Source organism: Spermophilus citellus (genome assembly GCF_964194105.1).
Source record: "Spermophilus citellus genome assembly, chromosome: 7".
Classification (NCBI taxonomy): domain Eukaryota; kingdom Metazoa; phylum Chordata; class Mammalia; order Rodentia; family Sciuridae; genus Spermophilus; species Spermophilus citellus.
In genome coordinates this window covers 79,348,906-79,369,677 of record NC_138188.1, presented here as the reverse complement: position 1 = coordinate 79,369,677, position 20,772 = coordinate 79,348,906, and the positions used below count along the sequence as shown (strand labels likewise).

The 20,772-nt window shown below is 37.5% G+C and overlaps 1 protein-coding gene across 2 annotated transcripts in view; it reads left to right on the top strand.

Annotated features, from left to right (window-relative positions):
* The window catches only part of PROS1 (protein S), a 96,861-nt gene that overhangs the window by 62,374 nt on the left and 13,715 nt on the right, over positions 1 to 20,772 (top strand). For both annotated transcript variants that reach the window (XM_081302246.1, XM_081302247.1), the window contains exon 10: positions 3,400 to 3,589. In XM_081302246.1, the coding sequence (XP_081158372.1) occupies positions 3,400 to 3,589 (190 nt within the window). The remainder of the gene's footprint in view (positions 1 to 3,399; positions 3,590 to 20,772) is intronic.

The following is a 20,772-nucleotide window of genomic DNA, read 5'->3' as shown; positions in this document are numbered from 1 at the left end:
GAATCTCCATACTGCTTTCCATAGTAGTTGTACCAATTTGCAGTCCCACCAGCAATATATCAGTGTGCCTTTTCTCCAAAATCCTTGCCAACACTTATTGTTGCTTATATTCTTAATAACTGCCATTCTGACTGAGTGAGATGAAATCTTAGTTTGATTTGCATTTCTATAATTGCTAGAGATGTTGAACATTTTTTCATATATTTGTTGATTGATTGTATATTTTCTTCTGAGAAGTGTCTGTTCATTTCCTTAGCCCATTTCTTCATTGGGATATTTGTGGGTTTTTTTGGTATAAAGTTTTTTGAGTTCTTTGTATATTCTGGAGATTAGTGCTCTATCAGATGTGTGTGTGGTTATCAAGGCACCAAAAATATACATTGGAGAAGAGAGAGCCTCTTCAACAAATGGTGCTAGGAAAACTGGAAATCTATATGCAGCAAAATGAAATTTAGCCTCTATCTCTCACCATACACAAAACTCAAGGCCAAGTGGATCAAAGACCTAGGAATTAGACCAGAGAATCTGTGCCTAATAGAAGAAAAAGTAGGCCCAAATCTTCATCATGTCAGATAAGGCCCTTACTTCCTTAAGAAGACTCCTAAAGCACAAGAAATAAAACCAAGAATTAATAAATGGGATGGATTCAAACTGAAAAGCTTCTTATCAACAAAAGTAACAATCAGTGAAGTGAATAGAGAGCCTACGGAATGTGAGCAAATTCTTACCACATGAAAATAATGTCTTTTAATAAGGTGGATTAGATACAACCCTTCCTTGCTATGAGAATGAGAATGAGAATGAGAGAGAAATTCCTAATTACAGTATATCTTTAGACAATTATGGACATATTCATTTCTCTTTGGCAATTTACAATTTTGTATGATCCCTTACATTGGACCAGAACTGGCCAACTAATTATTTTTCCAGTATCTATTTGTTTCTTTATTATTTTTTAGTTTATATTTTTTGATGTCTAATATATATCTAGAAATGTGCAAATATATTAAATGTGTAGCTTGATGAATTTTTATTAAGTGCCACCTGTGTAACTAACACAAAGAACTGCTAGTGCTTTTTTAATATTTATTTTTTAGCTATAGGTGGATGCAATATCTTTATTTTATTTTTATGTGGTGCTGAGGATCAAACCCAGTGCCTCATGCATGGTAGGCAAGTGCTCTATCTCTGAGCCACAGCCTCAGCCCCACTGCTAGTGCTTTTTAAAAGCAAATTCCTTCACATCTGTTTTTTTTTTCACATCTGTTTTTATGTAGACAAATATTTGCCTTACCCGATGTTAACAAATTTACTTTTTTTTCCATTCAATAGTACTTTTGAAACGGAATGAATTGTTCCCCAATGTAATGAATCAGTATGCTGATGATGTATTCCAGAAACAAAATATTCTGAACACAACTCTTTGAAATACCATTCTAGTACAATTTTATAAAGAAAAGGAAATTATCTTCATAATAGGATCAACTTCTGGAAGATCCTGACCATACACAAATTTAGATTTTGACAAGATAATCCATGTTTCACATCAGTAAAATGCTCAGATCATTATGAAAAAGGATAGAAGTCCTTGTTTCAAGTAAAATGGTTCTTTTTAAATGTGAACTGATGTCAGTAAATTCCCACTCATTGTTATCCATCCAACATACTTTACTCCACATTTTACCTCTTTACAATATTTACTTGGGATTCTAATGATGGAAAAGTTTATTCTGTCACTGTTTGATTGTTACCTTTGAGGAAGGTCTGTGCTCCATTACAAATACTACCTCTATTACCATTACTATTACATGTTGGGATGAGGATGTAGAATTCCTTGTTCATCCAGTAATTATCAAAAGTCTGGACTCTTTAACTTAAATTACTTTTCTTTTATCCTAGATAATTAATAGGTATGCAGCTATTTTTCTTTCTCCATGTTTGTCTTTTTAAAATCATTTTGATTATCTGATTCCTTGGAAATTATTAAGGCTAATTCTCATTAAAGTGTTCCAAAGGCACTGAATCAACACATTTTATTTTAAATCCAGCATTCTTAAGATTTTCTTTCCTTCTAATGTCTGTACTATATCCACATCCCAAGTCTTAATAGCAATAGGCATTGCCAGAGCTCAGAACCCTCATCACATGGTGAGACTATTTGCTAAGCTTTCCTTCCATGTGTTCTACTGCAGCTCCTGCAGTGATTTATACATTACTTTTTTGAGAGCTTTTGAAATCAAGCTAACACATTTTAAAGTGTTTTTGTTTTGTTTTCTGTAAAAGTCTCATTAATTACTGGCAGGGTGGGGGAGGGTCCAGACTGTCTTGGGAGCTGCTTTCCCCATTGCTGCCAGGGCATTGCTCAACTCCTCTTGCTTCCTTTTGGCAAGAATGTGAGTCCCCACCCTTTTCTTGATGAACTCACACCTCTGTGATCATTTCCCACACACACTTATTGTGTTTGGTGAGGCATCCATGATCGTGGCTATGTATTAGCTTATTCACATTCTTGGTCACCTTGTCCTTATTGAGGCCTATGGCCATGGGGTATGGAAGAACCACCACTGCCTTTCTTCAATGGCTGCTGTCTGAAGTTTTTGTTTGTTTGTTTGTTTTTTGTTTTTTTCCATCTTTATTACACACGAACCCTTAATTATATTTGCAGTCATCCAGATGCTATCCTGTAGAGCTCTGTGATTCTTTCTTGAAATATATGAAATCACAGGGAAAACATGCCTTTTGATATTACACCAATCACAAATTGTAACATCTTTCACTAATCTCTTAGGGATATAGTAAGCAGGCACGCATGCACTTTTAAACATACATACACACACACACAAACACACACACACACACAACTTTTAACCTCAGAATGTATTGTGTATAAAAGGCTCCAGGATAAATTCAATATGCCTAAGTTCTATACTTTTATATTCATTCCAGCATTTGAAAGAGGCCTTCAAAACATATACCAAAAAAGAAAAAGAAAAAATTACCAAAGCATCTTTCTGTTCACTGAGACAAAACCTCCAATAATAAGCAAGAAAATGTAGTAACCAGGTTTTATATACATGAAGCACAACATATGAACTGTCTAATTCTGACTTTAAAAATTAATTCCAGGGCTGGGATTGTGGCTTAGCGGTAGGGCGCTCATCTAGCACGTACAAGGCCCTTGGTTTGATCCTCAGCACCACATAAAAATAAATAAACAAAATAAATGTGTCCAACTACTTCTAAAATATAAATATTAAAAAATTAATTCCAGTGAATGAAATAAGTAGTTGAATCTTACAGCATGTTACTATTTGCAAGCACAAGGAAAAATAAAAATGATGATACTTTGAACCTTCCATATTTCTCACCATTAAGAATCTCTCTTTGGCCATTGTTTAGATTTTCAGCTGAATTTGATTTCCGGACATATGATGCAGAAGGTGTGATACTGTTTGCAGAATCTCTCGATCACTCAGCTTGGCTCCTGATTGCACTTCGTGATGGAAAGATTGAAATCCAATTTAAGAATGAGCACACAACTAAAATCACAACTGGAGGCAATATTATTAATAATGGGATATGGAATATGGTAGGTTTTACAGACTTTCCACTTTGATGCAGTCTGTATGAACTCATAATTTGTATTTATAGTGATAGCAAAAAAAAATGTGTTACATGAGTTATTTTCTACACTCTATACATCCTTGGAATAGCCTAAGAAATAATATTTTCACTTAATATATTTAAGGTTTCCTCTAACTAAAATTGTTTCAGTTACTTGTTTGAACTACCTAATTTTTAGTCTTTTTAGTGGCTGTCATTGGGTGAACAGTGGTGTCTCTCCTGTTATGTTAACAGGCATAACAGTTTATGCATAGACACTACTAATCAAGAATAGCTACCCTTAATTGCCACAGATAATTTTTAAAATAAGAGGAAAAACACTGTAATAAAAATCAAAAAATTAATTCAACTTAAATAAAAACTTATAGATATGTAATCAATTTGTTCAAACAGTATACAATAGTGGATACAAGCAGAGTACCTAAAGATATCATTTTAATATAATATCCAGAATGGCCTTTATTTTAATAATTGAGATCATCTTTTTAATCAACTGGATTTAAATGGGAATTTTCTAGGAGAAAATATTACTGTTTGTTCATAGTGGGGAGAAGACTTTTCTGTGGCATGCCATTACTGTTTTCAGGAGAGTACAGTTGAGAGACGAGCCACTTCACTTAGAGTGCAGTGTCCAAAAGAGACTGTGCCTATGAGAGCTCCTGAGAGATCTGTTAAGCTAGATGAGGTCACACCGCTCCATTATTTTATGCCTTTATTTACCCACTCTAGCGCTTCTACTGAGCATTTTTATATTTTTATTTATTTTTTTTATTGTTGGTCGTTCAAAACATTACATAGTTCTTAATATATCATATTTCACACTTTGATTCAAGTGGGTTATGAACTCCCATTTTTTCCCCGTATACAGATTGCTGTATCACATCAGTTACACCTCCATTGATTTACATATTGCCATTCTAGTGTCTGATGTATTCTGCTGTCTATCCTATTCTCTACTATCCCCCCCTCCCCTCCCCTCTTCTCTCTCTACCCCCTCTACTGTAAATCATTTCTTCCACTTGTATTATTCTTCTCTTACCCCTCATTTCCTCTTATATGTAATTTTGTATAACCCTGAGGATCACCTTCCATTTCCATGCAATTTCCCTTCTCTCTCCCTTTCCCTCCCACTTCTCATCCCTGTTTAATGTTGATCTTCTTCTCAAGCTCTTCTTCCCTACCCTGTCCTTGGTTACTCCCCTTATATCAAAGAAGTCATTTGGCATTTGTTTTTTAAGGATTGGCTAGCTTCACTTAGCATAATCTGCTCTAATGCCATCCATTTCCCTCCAAATTCTATGATTTTGTCATTTTTTAATGCAGAGTAATACTCCATTGTGTATAAATGCCACATTTTTTTATCCATTCATCTATTGAAGGGCATCTAGGTTGGTTCCACAATCTTGCTATCATAAATTGTGCTGCTATGAACATCGATGTAGCAGTGTCCCTGTAGCATGCTCTTATTAGGTCTTTAGGGAATAGACCAAGAAGGGGAATAGCTGGGTCAAATGGTGGTTCCATTCCCAGCTTTCCAAGAAATCTCCATACTGCTTTCCAAATTGGCTGCACCAATTTGCAGTCCCACCAACAATGAACAAGTGTACCCTTTTCCCCGCATCCTCTCCAGCACTTGTTGTCGTTGGACTTCATAATGGCTGCCAATCTTACTGGAGTGAGATGGTATCTTAGGGTGGTTTTGATTTGCATTTCTCTGACTGCTAGCGATGGTGAGCATTTTTTCATGTACTTATTGATTGATTGTATGTCCTCCTCTTAGAAGTGTCTGTTCAGGTCCTTGGCCCATTTGTTGATTGAGTTATTTGTTTTCTTATTGTCTAATTTTTTGAGTTCTTTGTATACTCTGGATATTAGGGCTCTATCTGAAGTGTGTGGAGTAAAGATTTGTTCCCAGGATGTAGGCTCCCTGTTTACCTCTCTTATTGTTTCTTTTGATGAGAAAAAACTTTTTAGTTTGAGTAAGTCCCAATTATTGATTCTAGTTGTTAACTCTTGCGGTATGGGTGTCCTATTGAGGAATTTGGAGCCCGACCCCACAGTATGTAGATCATAGCCAACTTTTTCTTCTATCAGATGCCGTGTCTCTGATTTGATATCAAGCTCCTTGATCCATTTTGAGTTAACTTTTGTGCATGGCGAGAGAAAGGGATTCAGTTTCATTTTGATGCAAATGGATTTCCAATTTTCCCAGCACCATTTGTTGAAGATGCTATCTTTCCTCCATTGCATGCTTTTAACCCCTTTATCAAATATAAGATAGTTGTAGTTTTGTGGATTGGTTACTGTGTCCTCTATTCTGTACCATTGGTCCACCCGCCTGTTTTGGTACCAGTACCATGCTGTTTTTGTTACTATTGCTCTGTAGTATAGTTTGAAGTCTGGTATCGCTATACCACCTGATTCACACTTCCTGCTTAGCATTGTTTTTGCTATTCTGGGTCTTTTATTTTTTCATATGAATTTCATGATTGCTTTATCTCTTTCTACAAGAAATGCTGTTGGGATTTTGATTGGCATTGCATTGAACTTATAGAGAACTTTTGGTAATATCGCCATTTTGATGATGTTAGTTCTACCTATCCATGAACAGGGTATATTTTTCCATCTTCTAAGGTCTTCTTCTATATCTCTCTTTAGGGTTCTGTAGTTTTCATTGTATAAGTCTTTCACCTCTTTTGTTAGGTTGATTCCCAAGTATTTTATTTTTGGGGGGGATATTGTGAATGGAGTAGTTGTTCTCATTTCCGTTTCAGAGGATTTGTCGCTGATATACAGGAATGCATTTGATTTATGCGTGTTGATTTTATATCCTGCCACTTTGCTGAATTCATTTATTAGCTCTAATGGTTTCTTTGCAGACCCTTTTGGGTCTGCTAGGTATAAAATCATGTCATCTGAAAATAGTGATAATTTAAGTTCTTCTTTTCCTATTTTTATGCCTTTAATTTCTTTCGTCTGTCTAATTGCTCTGGCCAGTGTTTTTTCGAGGACTATGTTGAACAGAAGTGGTGAGACAGGGCATCCCTGTCTTGTTCCAGATTTTAGAGGGAATGCCTTCAATTTTTCGCCATTCAGAATGATGCTGGCCTGTGGCTTATCGTAGATTGCTTTTACAATGTTGAGGTATGATCCTGTTATCCCTAATTTTTCTAGAGTTTTGAACATAAAGGGATGCTGTACTTTGTCGAATGCTTTTTCTGCATCTATCGAGATGATCATATGGTTCTTATTTTTAAGTCTATTGATGTGGTGAATAACATTTATTGATTTCCGTATATTGAACCAGCCTTGCATCCCAGGGATGAATCCTACTTGATCATGGTGTATAATTTTTTTGATATGTTTTTGAATCCGATTTGCCAGAATTTTATTGAGGATTTTTGCATCTAGGTTCATTAGAGATATTGGTCTGTAGTTTTCTTTCTTTGAAGTGTCTTTGTCTGGTTTAGGCATCAGGGTGATGTTGGCCTCGTAGAATGTATTTGGAAGTTCTCCCTCTTTTTCTATTTCCTGAAATAGCTTGAAAAGTATTGGTGTTAGTTCCTCTTTAAAGGTTTTGTAAAACTCCGCTGTATACCCATCTGGTCCTGGGCTTTTCTTAGTTGGTAGTCTTTTGATGGTTTCTTCTATTTCCTCTATTGTTATTGGTCTGTTTAGGTTGTCTATATCCTCCTGACTCAATCTGAGCAGATCATATGACTTAAGAAGTTTATCTATGCCTTCACTATCTTCTATTTTATTGGAGTTTAAGGATTCAAAATAATTTCTGATTATCTTCTGTATTTCTGAAGTGTCTGTTGTGATATTGCCTTTTTCATCCCGTATGCTAGTAATTTGAGTTCTCTCTCTTCTTCTCTTTGTTAGCATGGCTAAGGGTCTGTCGATTTTATTTATTTTTTCAAAGAACCAACTTTTAGTTTTGTCAATTTTTTCAATTGTTTCTTTTGTTTCGATTTCATTAATTTCAGCTCTGATTTTAATTATTTCTTGCCTTCTACTTCTTTTGCTGTTGTTTTGCTCTTCTTTTTCTAGGATTTTGAGATGAAGTATGAGATCATTTATTTGTTGGTTTTTTCTTTTTTTAAGGAATGAACTCCAAGCAATGAATTTTCCTCTTAGAACTGCTTTCAATGTGTCCCACAGATTCCGATATGTTGTGTCTGTGTTTTCATTTAACTCTAAGAAGTTTTTAATTTCCTCCTTGATGTCTTCTAAAACCCATTGATCATTCAGTAACCTATTGTTCATTCTCCAAGTGATGCATGATTTTTCCTTCCTTCTGTTATCGTTGATTTTCAGTTTCATTCCATTATGATCAGATAGGATGCATGGTATTATCTCTATTCCTTTATATTGTCTAAGAGTTGCCCTGTGACATAATATATGATCTATTTTTGAGAAGGATCCATGTGCTGCTGAGAAAAAAGTGTAACTGCTTGATGTTGGGTGGTATATTCTATATATGTCAATTAAGTCTAGGTTGTTAATTGTGTTATTGAGTTCTATAGTTTCCTTATTTAACTTTTGTTTGGAAGATCTGTCCAGTTGTGAGAGAGGTGTGTTGAAGTCTCCCATGATTATTGTATGGTGGTCTATTAGACTCTTGAACTTGAGAAGAGTTTGCTTGATGAACATAGCTGCACCATTGTTTGGGGCATATATATTTATGATTGTTATGTCTTGTTGGTGTAGGTTCCCTTGAGCTGTATGTAGTGTCCCTCTTTATCCCTTTTGATTAACGTTGGCTTGAAATCTATTTTATTAGATATGAGCATGGACACTCCTGCTTGTTTCCGCAGTCCATATGAGTGATATGATTTTTCCCAACCTTTCACCTTCAGTCTATGTATATCTTTTCCTATCAAATGCGTCTCCTGTAGGCAGCATATTGTTGGGTCTTGTTTTGTGATCCATTCAACTAGCCTGTGTCTCTTAATTGGTGAGTTTAAGCCATTAACATTTAGGGTTATTATTGAGATATGGTTTGTTCTTCCAGCTATATTTGTTTATTAATGTTACTAAACCTGATTTGTTTTCCTCTTTGATTACTTTCCCCCCTTTACTGTCCTACCTCCCACTGCTGGTTTTCATTGTTATTTTCCATTTCCTCTTCCTGTAATATTTTGCCAAGGATTTTTTGAAGAGATGGTTTTCTGGCTGCAAATTCTTTTAACTTTTGTTTATCATGGAAGGTTTTAATTTCATCTTCCATCCTGAAGCTTAATTTCGCCGGATACACGATTCTTGGTTGGAACCCATTTTCTTTCAGTGTTTGAAATATGTTATTCCAGGATCTTCTAGCTTTCAGAGTCTGTGTTGAGAGATCAGCTGTTATCCTGATTGGTTTACCCCTAAATGTAATCTGCTTCCTTTCTCTTGTAGCTTTTAAAATTCTCTCCTTATACTGTATGTTGGGCATCTTCATTATAATGTGTCTAGGTGTGGATCTCTTATGATTTTGCACATTCGGCGTCCTGTAGGCTTCTAGGATTTGGGATTCTGTCTCATTCTTCAAGTCTGGGAAGTTTTCTCTTACTATTTCATTGAATAGATTGTTTATTCCTTTGGTTTGGAGCTCTGTGCCTTCCTGTATCCCAATGACTCTTAAGTTTGGTCTTTTAATGGTATCCCATATTTCTTGGATGTTCTGCTCATGGTTTCTTAGCAGTCTTGCTGAGCTGTCTATGTTCTTTTCAAGTTGAAATACTTTGTCTTCATTGTCTGATGTTCTATCTTCTAAGTGATCTACTCTGCTGATAGTATTCTCAATTGAGTTTTTAAGTTGTTTTATTGCTTCCTGCATTTCTAGGATTTCTATTTGTTTGTTTTTTATTACCTCTATCTCCCTGTGTAATTGATCTTTTGCTTCCTGGATTTGTTTATGTAGTTCCTTGTCAAAGTGATCTTTCATTGTCTGATTTTGCTGTCTCATGTCTTCCTTCAGATTCCAGATCATCTGAAGCATGTATATCCTGAACTCTTTATCTGACATTCCATCTGTTGCAGCTATTACCTCTTCTAAAGTTGAGTTGACCTGCATTGCTTGTGGTCCTTTCTTTCTTTGTCTTTTCATACTGCTCGACTTTCTTTCTGCTTGGTGAAACTGTTGTGTTTTTGAAATTTTCCCCCTATTTATTTATATTGCTCTTGTATTGTTGGAAAATCTCCCTTGCAGGGCGGGTAGTGGCTGTGCTCCTCCTCTAATTAGGGTGATCTGTCTACCACGCTGGTCGGTCGCAGGTCTGCCCACCCTGTGGGCGCGGGTGGCGGCTCTACTCTGCCCCCACTCCAATTGTGGTGACATAACTACCACGCCCTCGGGTCATTGGTCCTGATCCGGATGTGGGCGGCGGCTCTGCTAGGCCCCTACTACAATTGGTGTGAAGTGTCTACCACGCTGGCAGGCCTCTAGGCCTGTTCTGCTGGTCGGTCGCAGGTCTGCCTACCTTGCGGGCTCGGGTGGCAGTTCTGCTCAGCCCCCACTCCAAATGGGGCTACCTGACTGCCTCTCCAACGGGTCGCTGGGCCTTTTCCGGACACGGGCGGCGGCTCTGCTCCACCCCCACTCCAACCAGTGTGACGTGACTGCCTTGGTGCTACGTGTCCACCATGCTGGCAGGCTACCGGGCCTGTCCTGCCAGTGGGTCGCAGGTCTGCCTACCTTGCAGGCTCAGACGGCGGTTCTACACAGCCCCTACTCCAAATGGGGTGACTTGGCTACCGTGCCGTCGGGTCACTGGTCCTGTTCCAGGCGTAGGCGGCTACTCTCTTCGGCCCCAGCTGCAGTTGGGGTGTCCTGATACCACGCCGGCAGGTTACTTGGCCTGTTCTGGGCGCAGGCAGCAGCTCCACTCTGCCCCTCTGGCCCCCACTGCACCCAGCAGGACCCGGACCGAGAAGCAGTTTCCGTGGGGTCCCCGTCCCTGGGCCAAAGCCGCTCCGGGAGCCAGAACCCGGCCTCTCTGAGCCCGATGCACGCTCCTCAAGGAGCAGGCTCCAAGGAGCAATCTCCGCAGGTTCCCCAGCCCCGGGCCAAAGCAGCTCCGGTAGCCAGAGCCCGGCCGCTCCAAGCTCTCTGAGCTCGGTGCACGCTCTGCTGGGAGCAGGCTCAAAGATGCAGTCCCCGAGTGTTCCCCAGCCCTGGGCCAAAACTGTTCCCGGCGTCAGAACCCAGCCGCTTCGAGCTCGATGCACGCTCCACTAGGAGCTGGCTTCAATATGCAGTCTCCGCGGGTTCCCCAGCCCTGGGCCAAAGCAGCTGCGGGAACCAGAACCCGGCCGCTCAGAGCTCGGTGCACACTTTGCTAGGAGCGAGCCCCAAGGAGTATTCTCCACAGGTTCTCTAGCCCTGAGCCTGAGCGATCTGTCTGCGAGATGCAGGCAAATGCCAGCCTGAAATCACCTGTTCTGTAGCTGAATGAGCTGAGATCAGTAGAAAACAGAGATGATTACGTCATCTCTCCAAGATGGCGGCCGCTGTCCTCCTCCGTGGTCCGACCGGTGTCGAGAACCAAACTGGACCACTTCTCTCCTCCGTCTCAAAGCCAGAACTCAGCACTAAGCACGGCCATTGCACCGCTGGCAGGAGCCCCCAGAATCCGCATCGCTGCACCCCCGCTCCGGCACCTCGCCGCTTCCCAGCGTGCGCCGCAGACTCCAGCCGCGGGGCGATCCGCCGATCAGGCAATGCGACCCTCCGTGCGGAGAAATCGCCCGCGTCTGAGCCCCCGCAGCCGAACCTCGCGCGATGGAAATCCCTCTACTAGATTCTGGAGCACCTCAATTTCACTGGAATTTCCCAACAAGACAGCCTTCAGCTGTTTCACCTTGTCTTTCTCCCGCACAGTGACGCAGCGCACAGGGGTGATGCACTCCCTTCCGCATCTGGCTTTAAATGAAGGCCTAAGTCGGAATTATGGAGCCAGAGCCTCAGAGTCAGTTTCCATCTCCTCCTGCAGACACAGGAAGCAAGCGGAGCTCTCCTACTGAGCATTTTTAAAGTGCTGAGTTCCTGAGCTCAACGTTACAAAACTGTACCATGAGCTAATCCTTGCTCTTGAGCTCAACATCTCACAGTGAAATAGCTGATGTCATTTTATGAACTAACAAGGTATTACAGTAGAGCTAGGAGCAAAATCTTGATGGTCACAGACGTGGCTCACCTTTGGAAACCATTTGTCCTTGGGCAGTGTGGATTTGAGATTCCTAACTTGTAAAGAACATTAACTGCACAGGACCAGATGCAACTGAGAAATCATAAAATTCTCTGGCTTTTCTTGATGTTCTCGTTAGTATAAATTTGCTGCTATATCTTTCCTGCTACATCTACGCCTCCAATATTTGATGAATACAGTTATTCCCTGAATGTGGTAAAGAACACATTTTACTACCTAATTTCCCAAAATTACTAATTATAAAATCACTTTTACCTCAAGAAAAGGTAAAAATAAACTTTTTATCCAGAGAATAAATTGAAAATATCAACTGCTTTAATGAGAATTTAAATAAATTTCCAAGTAGTCAGAGAAAATTTTTTTAGGGCACTAATAAATGCAGTGCTGGCTATTCTTAATTAATGAATTTATGAAATTTCAGCCAATAATATAAGCAAGACTGCTTTTCTCATTTTGTATCACTTATTGTGAAAATGTTATTACTGCATTATATTTTTACTGTTTTAAAATTTTGATTTTTCACTAATAAATTGTGCTCTTTTAGAATACTTAGCACATGGATTATCTCAAATAAATAAGCTAAGAATTTTATGGACAAAAATATTAATCTATAATCTGGAATATTTAGTTTATTCCACTTATTTCAATAATTTTAACTTATTTCAAAATTTAAAAAAGTTAAAAGTAAGAAATTCAAATTAAAATGTATAGTCTAGAATTATTTTGTAATTCAGAAAAGTGGCATAGACTGTGTGATTATGAAGTAATTAGCATGGCTGTAACTCAGGGAAATGAATATTGCTGTTCTATATATGATTATTTCTCATATTTTAGCATCATCTTAATATCAGTGCAATATATATAATTGTATCAAGGTTGCACTTTTGACTGGAGTACTGACAGTAGGGGTGGTGCGAAGTGGGCAGATTCAGGATATATTTTTAAGGCTAAGCATTCAATGAAAATTTTTGAATATATAACCAAACCAAATATTTGTTGAGCATTTTATCTGGGGATAGTTATTTTAGGTGGATATGAATATTATGACAAATAAAGTGAAGTTACTGGTCACATAAAACTTGCGTTCTGATACGTGTGATAGCGCACATCTGTAATCCCAGTGATTTTGGAAGCTGAGACAGGAGGATCACTAGTTCAAAGCCAGTCTCAGCAACTTAGCAAAGCTCTAAGCAACTTAGTGAGATCCTGTCTCAAAATAATAAATCAAAAGGGCTGGGGATGTGGCTCAGTACTTAATTACCTCTGGTTTAAACCCCCAGTACCCACCCTGCCCTCATAAAAAAAGCTTGCATTCTAGTGGTGAAGTGCAATTAAAAAAATAATTATGTCAGATAGTTATTAATGCCATGAGAAAAAAGAAAAGCAAGGCAATAGACAGTGATATCAAGTGTGCATATGGAATCAGTGCGTATTCATATGGGATCAGGAGCAGCATCTCAGATGAGATTAGATCTGAGTAGAGTCTTGGGGACACAAGTCATGAGAAATATGTGGAGGATTATAAAATGATTCTGCGCCATGTGAACAGCAAGTACAGAGTCTCCTGGGAGTCAGTGTGTTTGGTGTGTTTGAGGAATAGCACAAAGATTAGTGCACATGTAGTTTAGGGAGGCTGGGAAATAGTTAGAAAATGAAGTCAGAAATGTCTTCTGTAATAAAATTACCTAGGACTTTGGTGCCCATGGTGAAGACTTGGTGTTTATCCTAAGTGGAAAGGCTTTGAATAGTTTTGAGCAGTGACATAATAAAATCTACACTTTAAAACATAATTCTGATCAGAATCTGATGGCCCTGTGGAAACTAGTCAGTGGCACATAAAAGTAAACAGGGTATGAAGGTAGGAGACCATTACCGTAAATAACCCAGGGGAGAGGTTGCACTTTTGACTGGAGTACTGACAGTAGGGGTGGTGAGAAGTGGTCAGATTCAGGATATATTTTTAAGGGTAAGCATTCAATGGAAATTTTTGAATATATAACCAAAGCAGGGGTTTTAAGGCCATGAAATTTTTTGTGTTGATCAGTGCTTCTAAACTTTCTCTCATTTAGTATCTGAAAATATATATAGAGTAATGTTTCTTTATTGTTCTATAAACACATCAATAACATAAACTACCTTCACACATACTTAATAGAAACCAACATAATACTGTATTATATAAGCAAATAAAGGGAAGTAATTTATTTATTTATTTTAACTATATGATTTATTTTTATTTTTTTTAGTCATACATGACAGCAGAATGTATTTTGACATATAATACATACATGGAATGTACATACATCAATCTATTGTCTATTCTATTCTGCTGCCCTTCTTATCCCCCTACTCCTCCCCTCCTCTCCCATCCTTTCTTTCTATCCAATCTAATGTGACACACTTTTTATTTTCTTTTTCTCATCACAACATCATATATGTATTCTGTATAACAATGAGGTTCTCCTTCCATCTTCCATGCAACTCCCCTTCTCCCTCTTTTTCCCTCCCACCTGTCTTCCCTATTTAGTGGTAGTCTTCTTCTCATGCTCTTCCTCCCTATCCCATTTTGAGTCACTCCCCTTATATCAGAGAAGACATTCGGCATTTGTTTTTTAGGGATTGGCTAAATTCACTTAGCATAATCTGCTCTAATGCCATCCATTTGCCTGCAAATGCCATGATCGTATTATTTTTTAGTGCTGAGTAATATTCCATTATGTATAAATGCCACATTTTGTAATCCATTCATCTATTGAAGGGCATCTAGGTTGGTTCCACATTCTAGCTATTGTGAATTGTGCTGCTATAAACATTGATGTGGCTGTGTCCCTGTAGTATACTCTTTTTAGGTCTTTTGGGTATAGTCCAAGAAGGGGAATAGCTGGGTCAAATGGTGGTTCCATTCCCAGCTTTCCAAGGAATCTCCATACTGCTTTCCAAATTGGCTGCACCAATTTGCAGTCCCACCCGCAATGTATGAGTGTACCTTTTTCACCACATCCTCGCCAGCACTTACTGTTGTTTGACTTCATAATGACTGCCATTCTTATTGGAGTGAGTAGTTTTAATTTGCATTTCTCTGATTGCTAGAGATGGTGAGCATTTTTTCATATATTTGTTGATTGATTGTATATCCTCTTCTGAGAAGTTTCTCTTCAAGTCCTTGGCCCATTTGTTGATTGGGTTATTTGCTTTTTTGTTGTTTAACTTTTTGATTTCTTTGTATACTCTAGAGATTAGAGCTCTATCTGATGTTTGAGGGGTAAAAATTTGTTCCCAGGATGTAGGATCCCTATTCACCTCACATATTATTTCTCTTGCTGAGAAAAAACTTTTTAGTTTGAATTCGTCCCATTTGTTGATTCTTGGTTTTAACTCTTGTGCTATAGGTGTCTTATTAAGAAATTTGGGGCCTGCCCCCACGTGATGAAGATTAGGGCCAACTTTATCTTCTATTAGACGCAGAGTCTCTGGTCTGATTCCTAGTTCCTTGATCCATTTTGAGTTGACTTTTGTGCATGGTGAGAGAAAGGGATTCAATTTCATTTTGCTGCATATGGATTTCCAGTTCTCCCAATACCATTTGTTGAAGATGCTATCTTTTCTCCATTGCATGGTTTTAGCACCTTTGTCTAATATAAGGTAGTTGTAATTTTGTGAATTTGTCTCTGTGTCCTCTATTTTGTACCATTGGTCTACCAGCCTGTTTTGGTGCCAGTACCATGCTGTTTTTGTTACTATTGCTCTATAGTATAGTTTAAAATCTGGAATTGCGATACCACCAATTTCACTCTTCCTACTTAGAATTACTTTAGCTATTCTGGGTCTCTTATTTTTCCAGACGAATTTCATGATTGCTTTTTCTTTTTCTGCAAGGAATGGCATTGGGATTTTGATGGGAATTGCATTGAATCTGTAAAGTGCTTTTGGTAATATGGCCATCTTAATAATATTAATTCTACCAATCCATGAGCAAGGTAAATCCTTCCATCTTCTAAGGTCTTCTTCTATTTCTTTCTTCAGGGTTCTGTAGTTTTCATTGTATAGCTCTTTCACCTCTTTTGTTGATTCCCAGGTTTTTTTTTGAGAATATTGTGAATGGAATAGTTGTCTTTCATTTCAGAGAATTTGTCACTGATATACAGGAATGCCTTTGATTTATTGGTATTGATTTTATATCCTGCCACTTTGCTGAATTCATTTACTAGTTCTAGAAGTTTCTTGGTTGAACTTTTTGGGTCTGCTAGGTATAGGATCATGTAATCAGCAAATAGTGCTAATTTAAGTTATTCTTTTCCTATAATTATGCCTTTAATTTCTTTCGTCTAATTTTTCTGGCCAGTATTTCAAGAACTATGTTGAATAGAAGTGGTGAGAGAGGGCATCCCTGTCTTGTTCCAGATTTTAAAGGGAATGCCTTCAATTTTTCTTCATTTAGAATGATGCTGGCCTGAGGCTTAGCGTATATAGCGTTTACTATGTTGAGGTAATTTTCTGTTATCCCTAATTTTTCTAGAGTTTTGAACATAAAGGGATGCTGTATTTTGTCAAATGCTTTTTCAGCATCTATCCAGATGATCATATGGTTCTTATCTTTAAGTCTATTGATGTGGTGAATTACATTTATCGATTTCCGTATATTGAACCTGCCTTGCATCCCAGGGATGAATCCCACTTGGTCATGGTGCACGATCTTTTTGATACATTTTTGTATCCAATTTGCCAAAATTTTATTGAGGATTTTTGCACCTAAATTCATTAGATATTGGTCTGAAGTTTTCTTTCTTTGAGTGTCTTTATCTGGTTTTGGAATCAGGGTGATGTTGGCCTCATAGAATGAATTTGGAAGTACTCCCTCTTTTTCTATCTCCTGAAATAGATTGAAGAGTATTGGTGTTAGTTCTTCTTTAAAGTTCTTATAAAACTCTGCTGTGTATCCATCCGGTCCTGGGCTTTTCTTGGTTGGTAGTCTTTTGATGGCTTCTTCCATTTCCTCACTTGATATTGGTCTGTTTAGGTTGTTTATATCATCCTGACTCAATCTGGGTAGCTCATATGCCTTAAGGAATTTATCAATGCCTTCACTAGCCTCTATTTTATTAGAGTATAGGGTTTCAAAATACTTTCTAATTATCTTCTGTATTTCTGAAGTTGTGATGTTGCCTTTTTCATCCCGTAAGCTAGTAATTTGGGTTCTTTCTCCTCTTTGTTAGCTTGGCTAGTGGTCTATCAATCATTTATTTTTTCAAAGAACCAACTTTTAGTTTTGTCAATTTTTTCAATTGTTTCTTTTGTTTTGATTTTATTGATTTCAGCTCTGATTTTAATTATTTCTTGCCTTCTACTGTATTTTCTGTTGATTTATTCTTCTTTTTCTAAGGCTTCGAGGTGTAGTGTGAGGTCATTTATTTGTTGGCTTTTCCTTCTTTTAAGGAATGAACTCCATGAAATGAATTTTCATCTTAGTACTGCTTTCATAGTGTCCCAGAGATTTTGATATGTTGTGTCTGAGTTTTCATTTTCATTAAATGAAATTTCCTCTTTGATGTCTTCTGTAACCCTTTGTTCATTCAGTAGCATACTGTTTATTCTCCATGTGATGTAGGATTTTTTCTTTCTTATTTTATTATTGATTTCCAATTTCATTCCATTATGATCAAATAAAATGCATGGTAGTATCTCTACTCCTTTGTAATTACTAAGATTTGCCCTGTGACATAATATATGGTCTGTTTTTGAGAAGGATCCATGTGCTGCTGAGAAGAAAGTGTATCCACTTGATGTTGGGTGGTATATTCTGTATATGTCAATTAATTCTAAGTTATTAATTGTATTATTGAGCTGTATGGTTTCTTTATTCAACTTTTGTTTGGAAGATCTGTCCAGTGATGAGAGAGGTGTGTTAAAATCTCCCATGATTATTGTGTTTTGGTCTATGTGAGTCTTGAACTTGAGAAGAGTTTGTTTGATGAACGTAGCTGCACCATTGTTTGGGGCATATATATTAATAATCGTTAAGTCTTGTAGGTGTATGATTCCCTTGAGCAGTATGTAGTGTCCTTGTTTATCCCTTTTTATTAACTTTATCTTGAAGTCTTTTTTATTTGATACAAGTATGGACACCCCTGCTTGCTTCCGAGGTCTGTATGAGTGGTATGATTTTTTCCAACCTTTCACCTTCAGTCTGTGTATGTCTTCTCCTATCAGATGAGTCTCCTGTAGGAAGCATATTGTTGGATTTTTTTGTTTTAATCCAGTCTACTAGCCTATGTATTTTGATTGGTGCATTTAAGCCATTAACATTTAGGGTTATTATTGAGATATGGTTTGTACTTCCAGCTATATTTGGTTATTTATGTTACTTAACATGACTTGTTTTTCCTCTTTGATTAGTTTTTACTTTACTGTACTACCTCCCACTGTTGGTTTTCATTGTTATTTTTCATTTCCTCTTCCTGTAATGTTTTGCCAAGGATGTTTTGAAGAGCTGGTTTTCTAGCTGCAAATTCTTTTAACTTTTGTTTATCATGGATTATTTTTATTTCATCTTCAATCGTGAAGCTTAATTTCTCTGGATACATGATTCTTGGTTGGAACCCTTTTTCTTTCAGCATTTGAAATATGTTGTTCCAGGATCTTCTAGTTTTCAGAGTCTGTGTTGAAAGATCAGCCATTATCCTGAGTGGTTTACCCCTAAATGTAATCTGCTTCCTCTCTCTTGTGGCTTTTAAGATTTTCTCCTTATTCTGTATGTTGGGCATCTTCATTATTATGTGTCTTGGTGTGGATCTCTTATGATTTTGTACATATGGTGTCCTGTAGGCTTCTAGTATTTGGATTTCTTTTTCATTCTTTAAGTCTGGGAAGTTTTCTAGTATTATTTCATTGAACAGATTACTCATTCCTTTGGTTTGGACCTCTATACCCTCTTGTATCTCAATAACTCTTAAGTTTGGTCTCTTTATGTTATCCCATAATTCTTGGATGTTCTGCTCATGATTTCTTAACATTTTCGCTGACCTGTCTATGTTCTTTTGAAGTTGAAAAACTTTGTCTTCATTGTCTGATGTTCTATCTTCTAAGTGTTCTACTCTACTGGTAATACTCACATTTGAGTTTTAAATTTGGTTTATTGTTTCCTGCATTTCCAGGATTTCTGGTTGTTTTTTTTTTATATCCTCTATCTCCCTGTAGATTTGATCTTTTGCTTCTTGGATTTGTTTATTTAATTCATTGTTGAAGTGATCTTTCATTGTCTGAATTTGCTATATAATGTCTTCCTTGAGACTCCAGATCATCTGAAGCATGTATATCCTGAAATCTTTATCTGACATTCCATCAGCTGCAGATATTACCTCTTCTAATGTTGAATTAACCTGCATTGTTTGTGGTCCATCCTTTCCTTGTCTTTTCATACTGCTCATGTTTCTTTCTAGCTTTGTGAAACTGTTGTGTTAATGGTTTTCCCCTTATATATTTATATTTTTCTTGTATAGCTCCAAAATCCCTCTTTTGCGGAGAAAGACAATGTTAACAGTTCCTAATATCAACAGTATATCATCTAAGCACAAGTTTTCATTATTAATACATTTATAGTTAGAATCTAAGTCTACAGATATTGGTTTCAATTATTATTTAAAAATATAGTCATTAGTTTCATAAAAGGCATACCATATCTGGTGGCATATAGAAAACTGAATTTCAGATGAAGGATGGTATACTTAGAGGGAAAGGAGTGAGGGTATGAGGTTACACTAACTTAGCAACTTTGGAGAACTCTAACCAGTAGACTGGTAATTTATGGAAGAATGTATAGACTCAACCTCCTATCTGTATTTAGATAGTTACCCTATGTATAGTTAGTAAAATTTATGGGGTTGAAAGTGGGATAGAGGGAATAAGAATGAAGAAAATAAAAAAAAAATAACAAAGAAGAAAAGAGAAAAAAGAGAGAAGGAAAAAGACAGTAAGAAAGAAATAAGGAGAAAATGGGAAGGTGGGGCATATGCAATTCCTCTATATTATATTATTTTGGTGATTCAGTTGTTCATGCGCAGTTCTTGGTTTCACATATGTTGAGGTTGTGAGAGAGAAGAAAAGAGAGAATGAAAAAAAAAAAGTCTCTCAGACCTCTGTTTTCCTTTCTTCCAGTAGGTGGCGATGTCTATTCCTACCTTGAGCCTCTGTGTTCAGGGTGGTGGATGTGGCCAGTGTGAAAGGATATCAGCTTCCACCTGTATCCTCCTTACTCTAGTCTCTGAGGTGGAAACCAGGTGTCTGTACAGTTGTTGTTTTGCATTGATAGCTACACCCCCCAAAAGCTTGTGGGAAATATTTTGAGTTATCACAGCTAAGGGTGGGGGAGTTGAAAACCGGACACCTGGATCAGCCGCAGAACCGTACTGGTAGCCACGCCCCCTTTGATAGGTTTTAAGGGTTGATGGGCTTCCTCTGGACTAGCACAAAGGGCAGGGCTGAGCTTCCTCCTCCGGTCTGGCTTGGCGCTGGGCTTCCTCCTCCAGTCTGGTCTCAGGGAAGGTAATTTATAATAAAATAATATGTATATCAATTTGTAACTATTCAAATACAGCTAATAGTTTTCAAAGCTTGCTTCTATACATAGAATAGTGTGAAAGCTACAAATGAAGATTTATACTGGGGTATCATGTTACCAACTTGAATACCATAAGTGCATAGATGGTTTTGTTATCAATAATATGAATTTTCTAAAATGGTGAGAAAGTTGATAAAGATATAAATAAAACAAACATCACTATTGTTGGTTGACAAGATTATTGCATTCTTTAAAAAAATGAATGTTAACATGTTGCAACAAATATGTTGTGTTTAGTTCAGATAATAATAAACATTAGGATTCCCTACATGAATATTTAATGGAGATGTTCAGAAGATTTACAAGATCCTGGGTATTTTGTTACTTAGTTTGCATAAT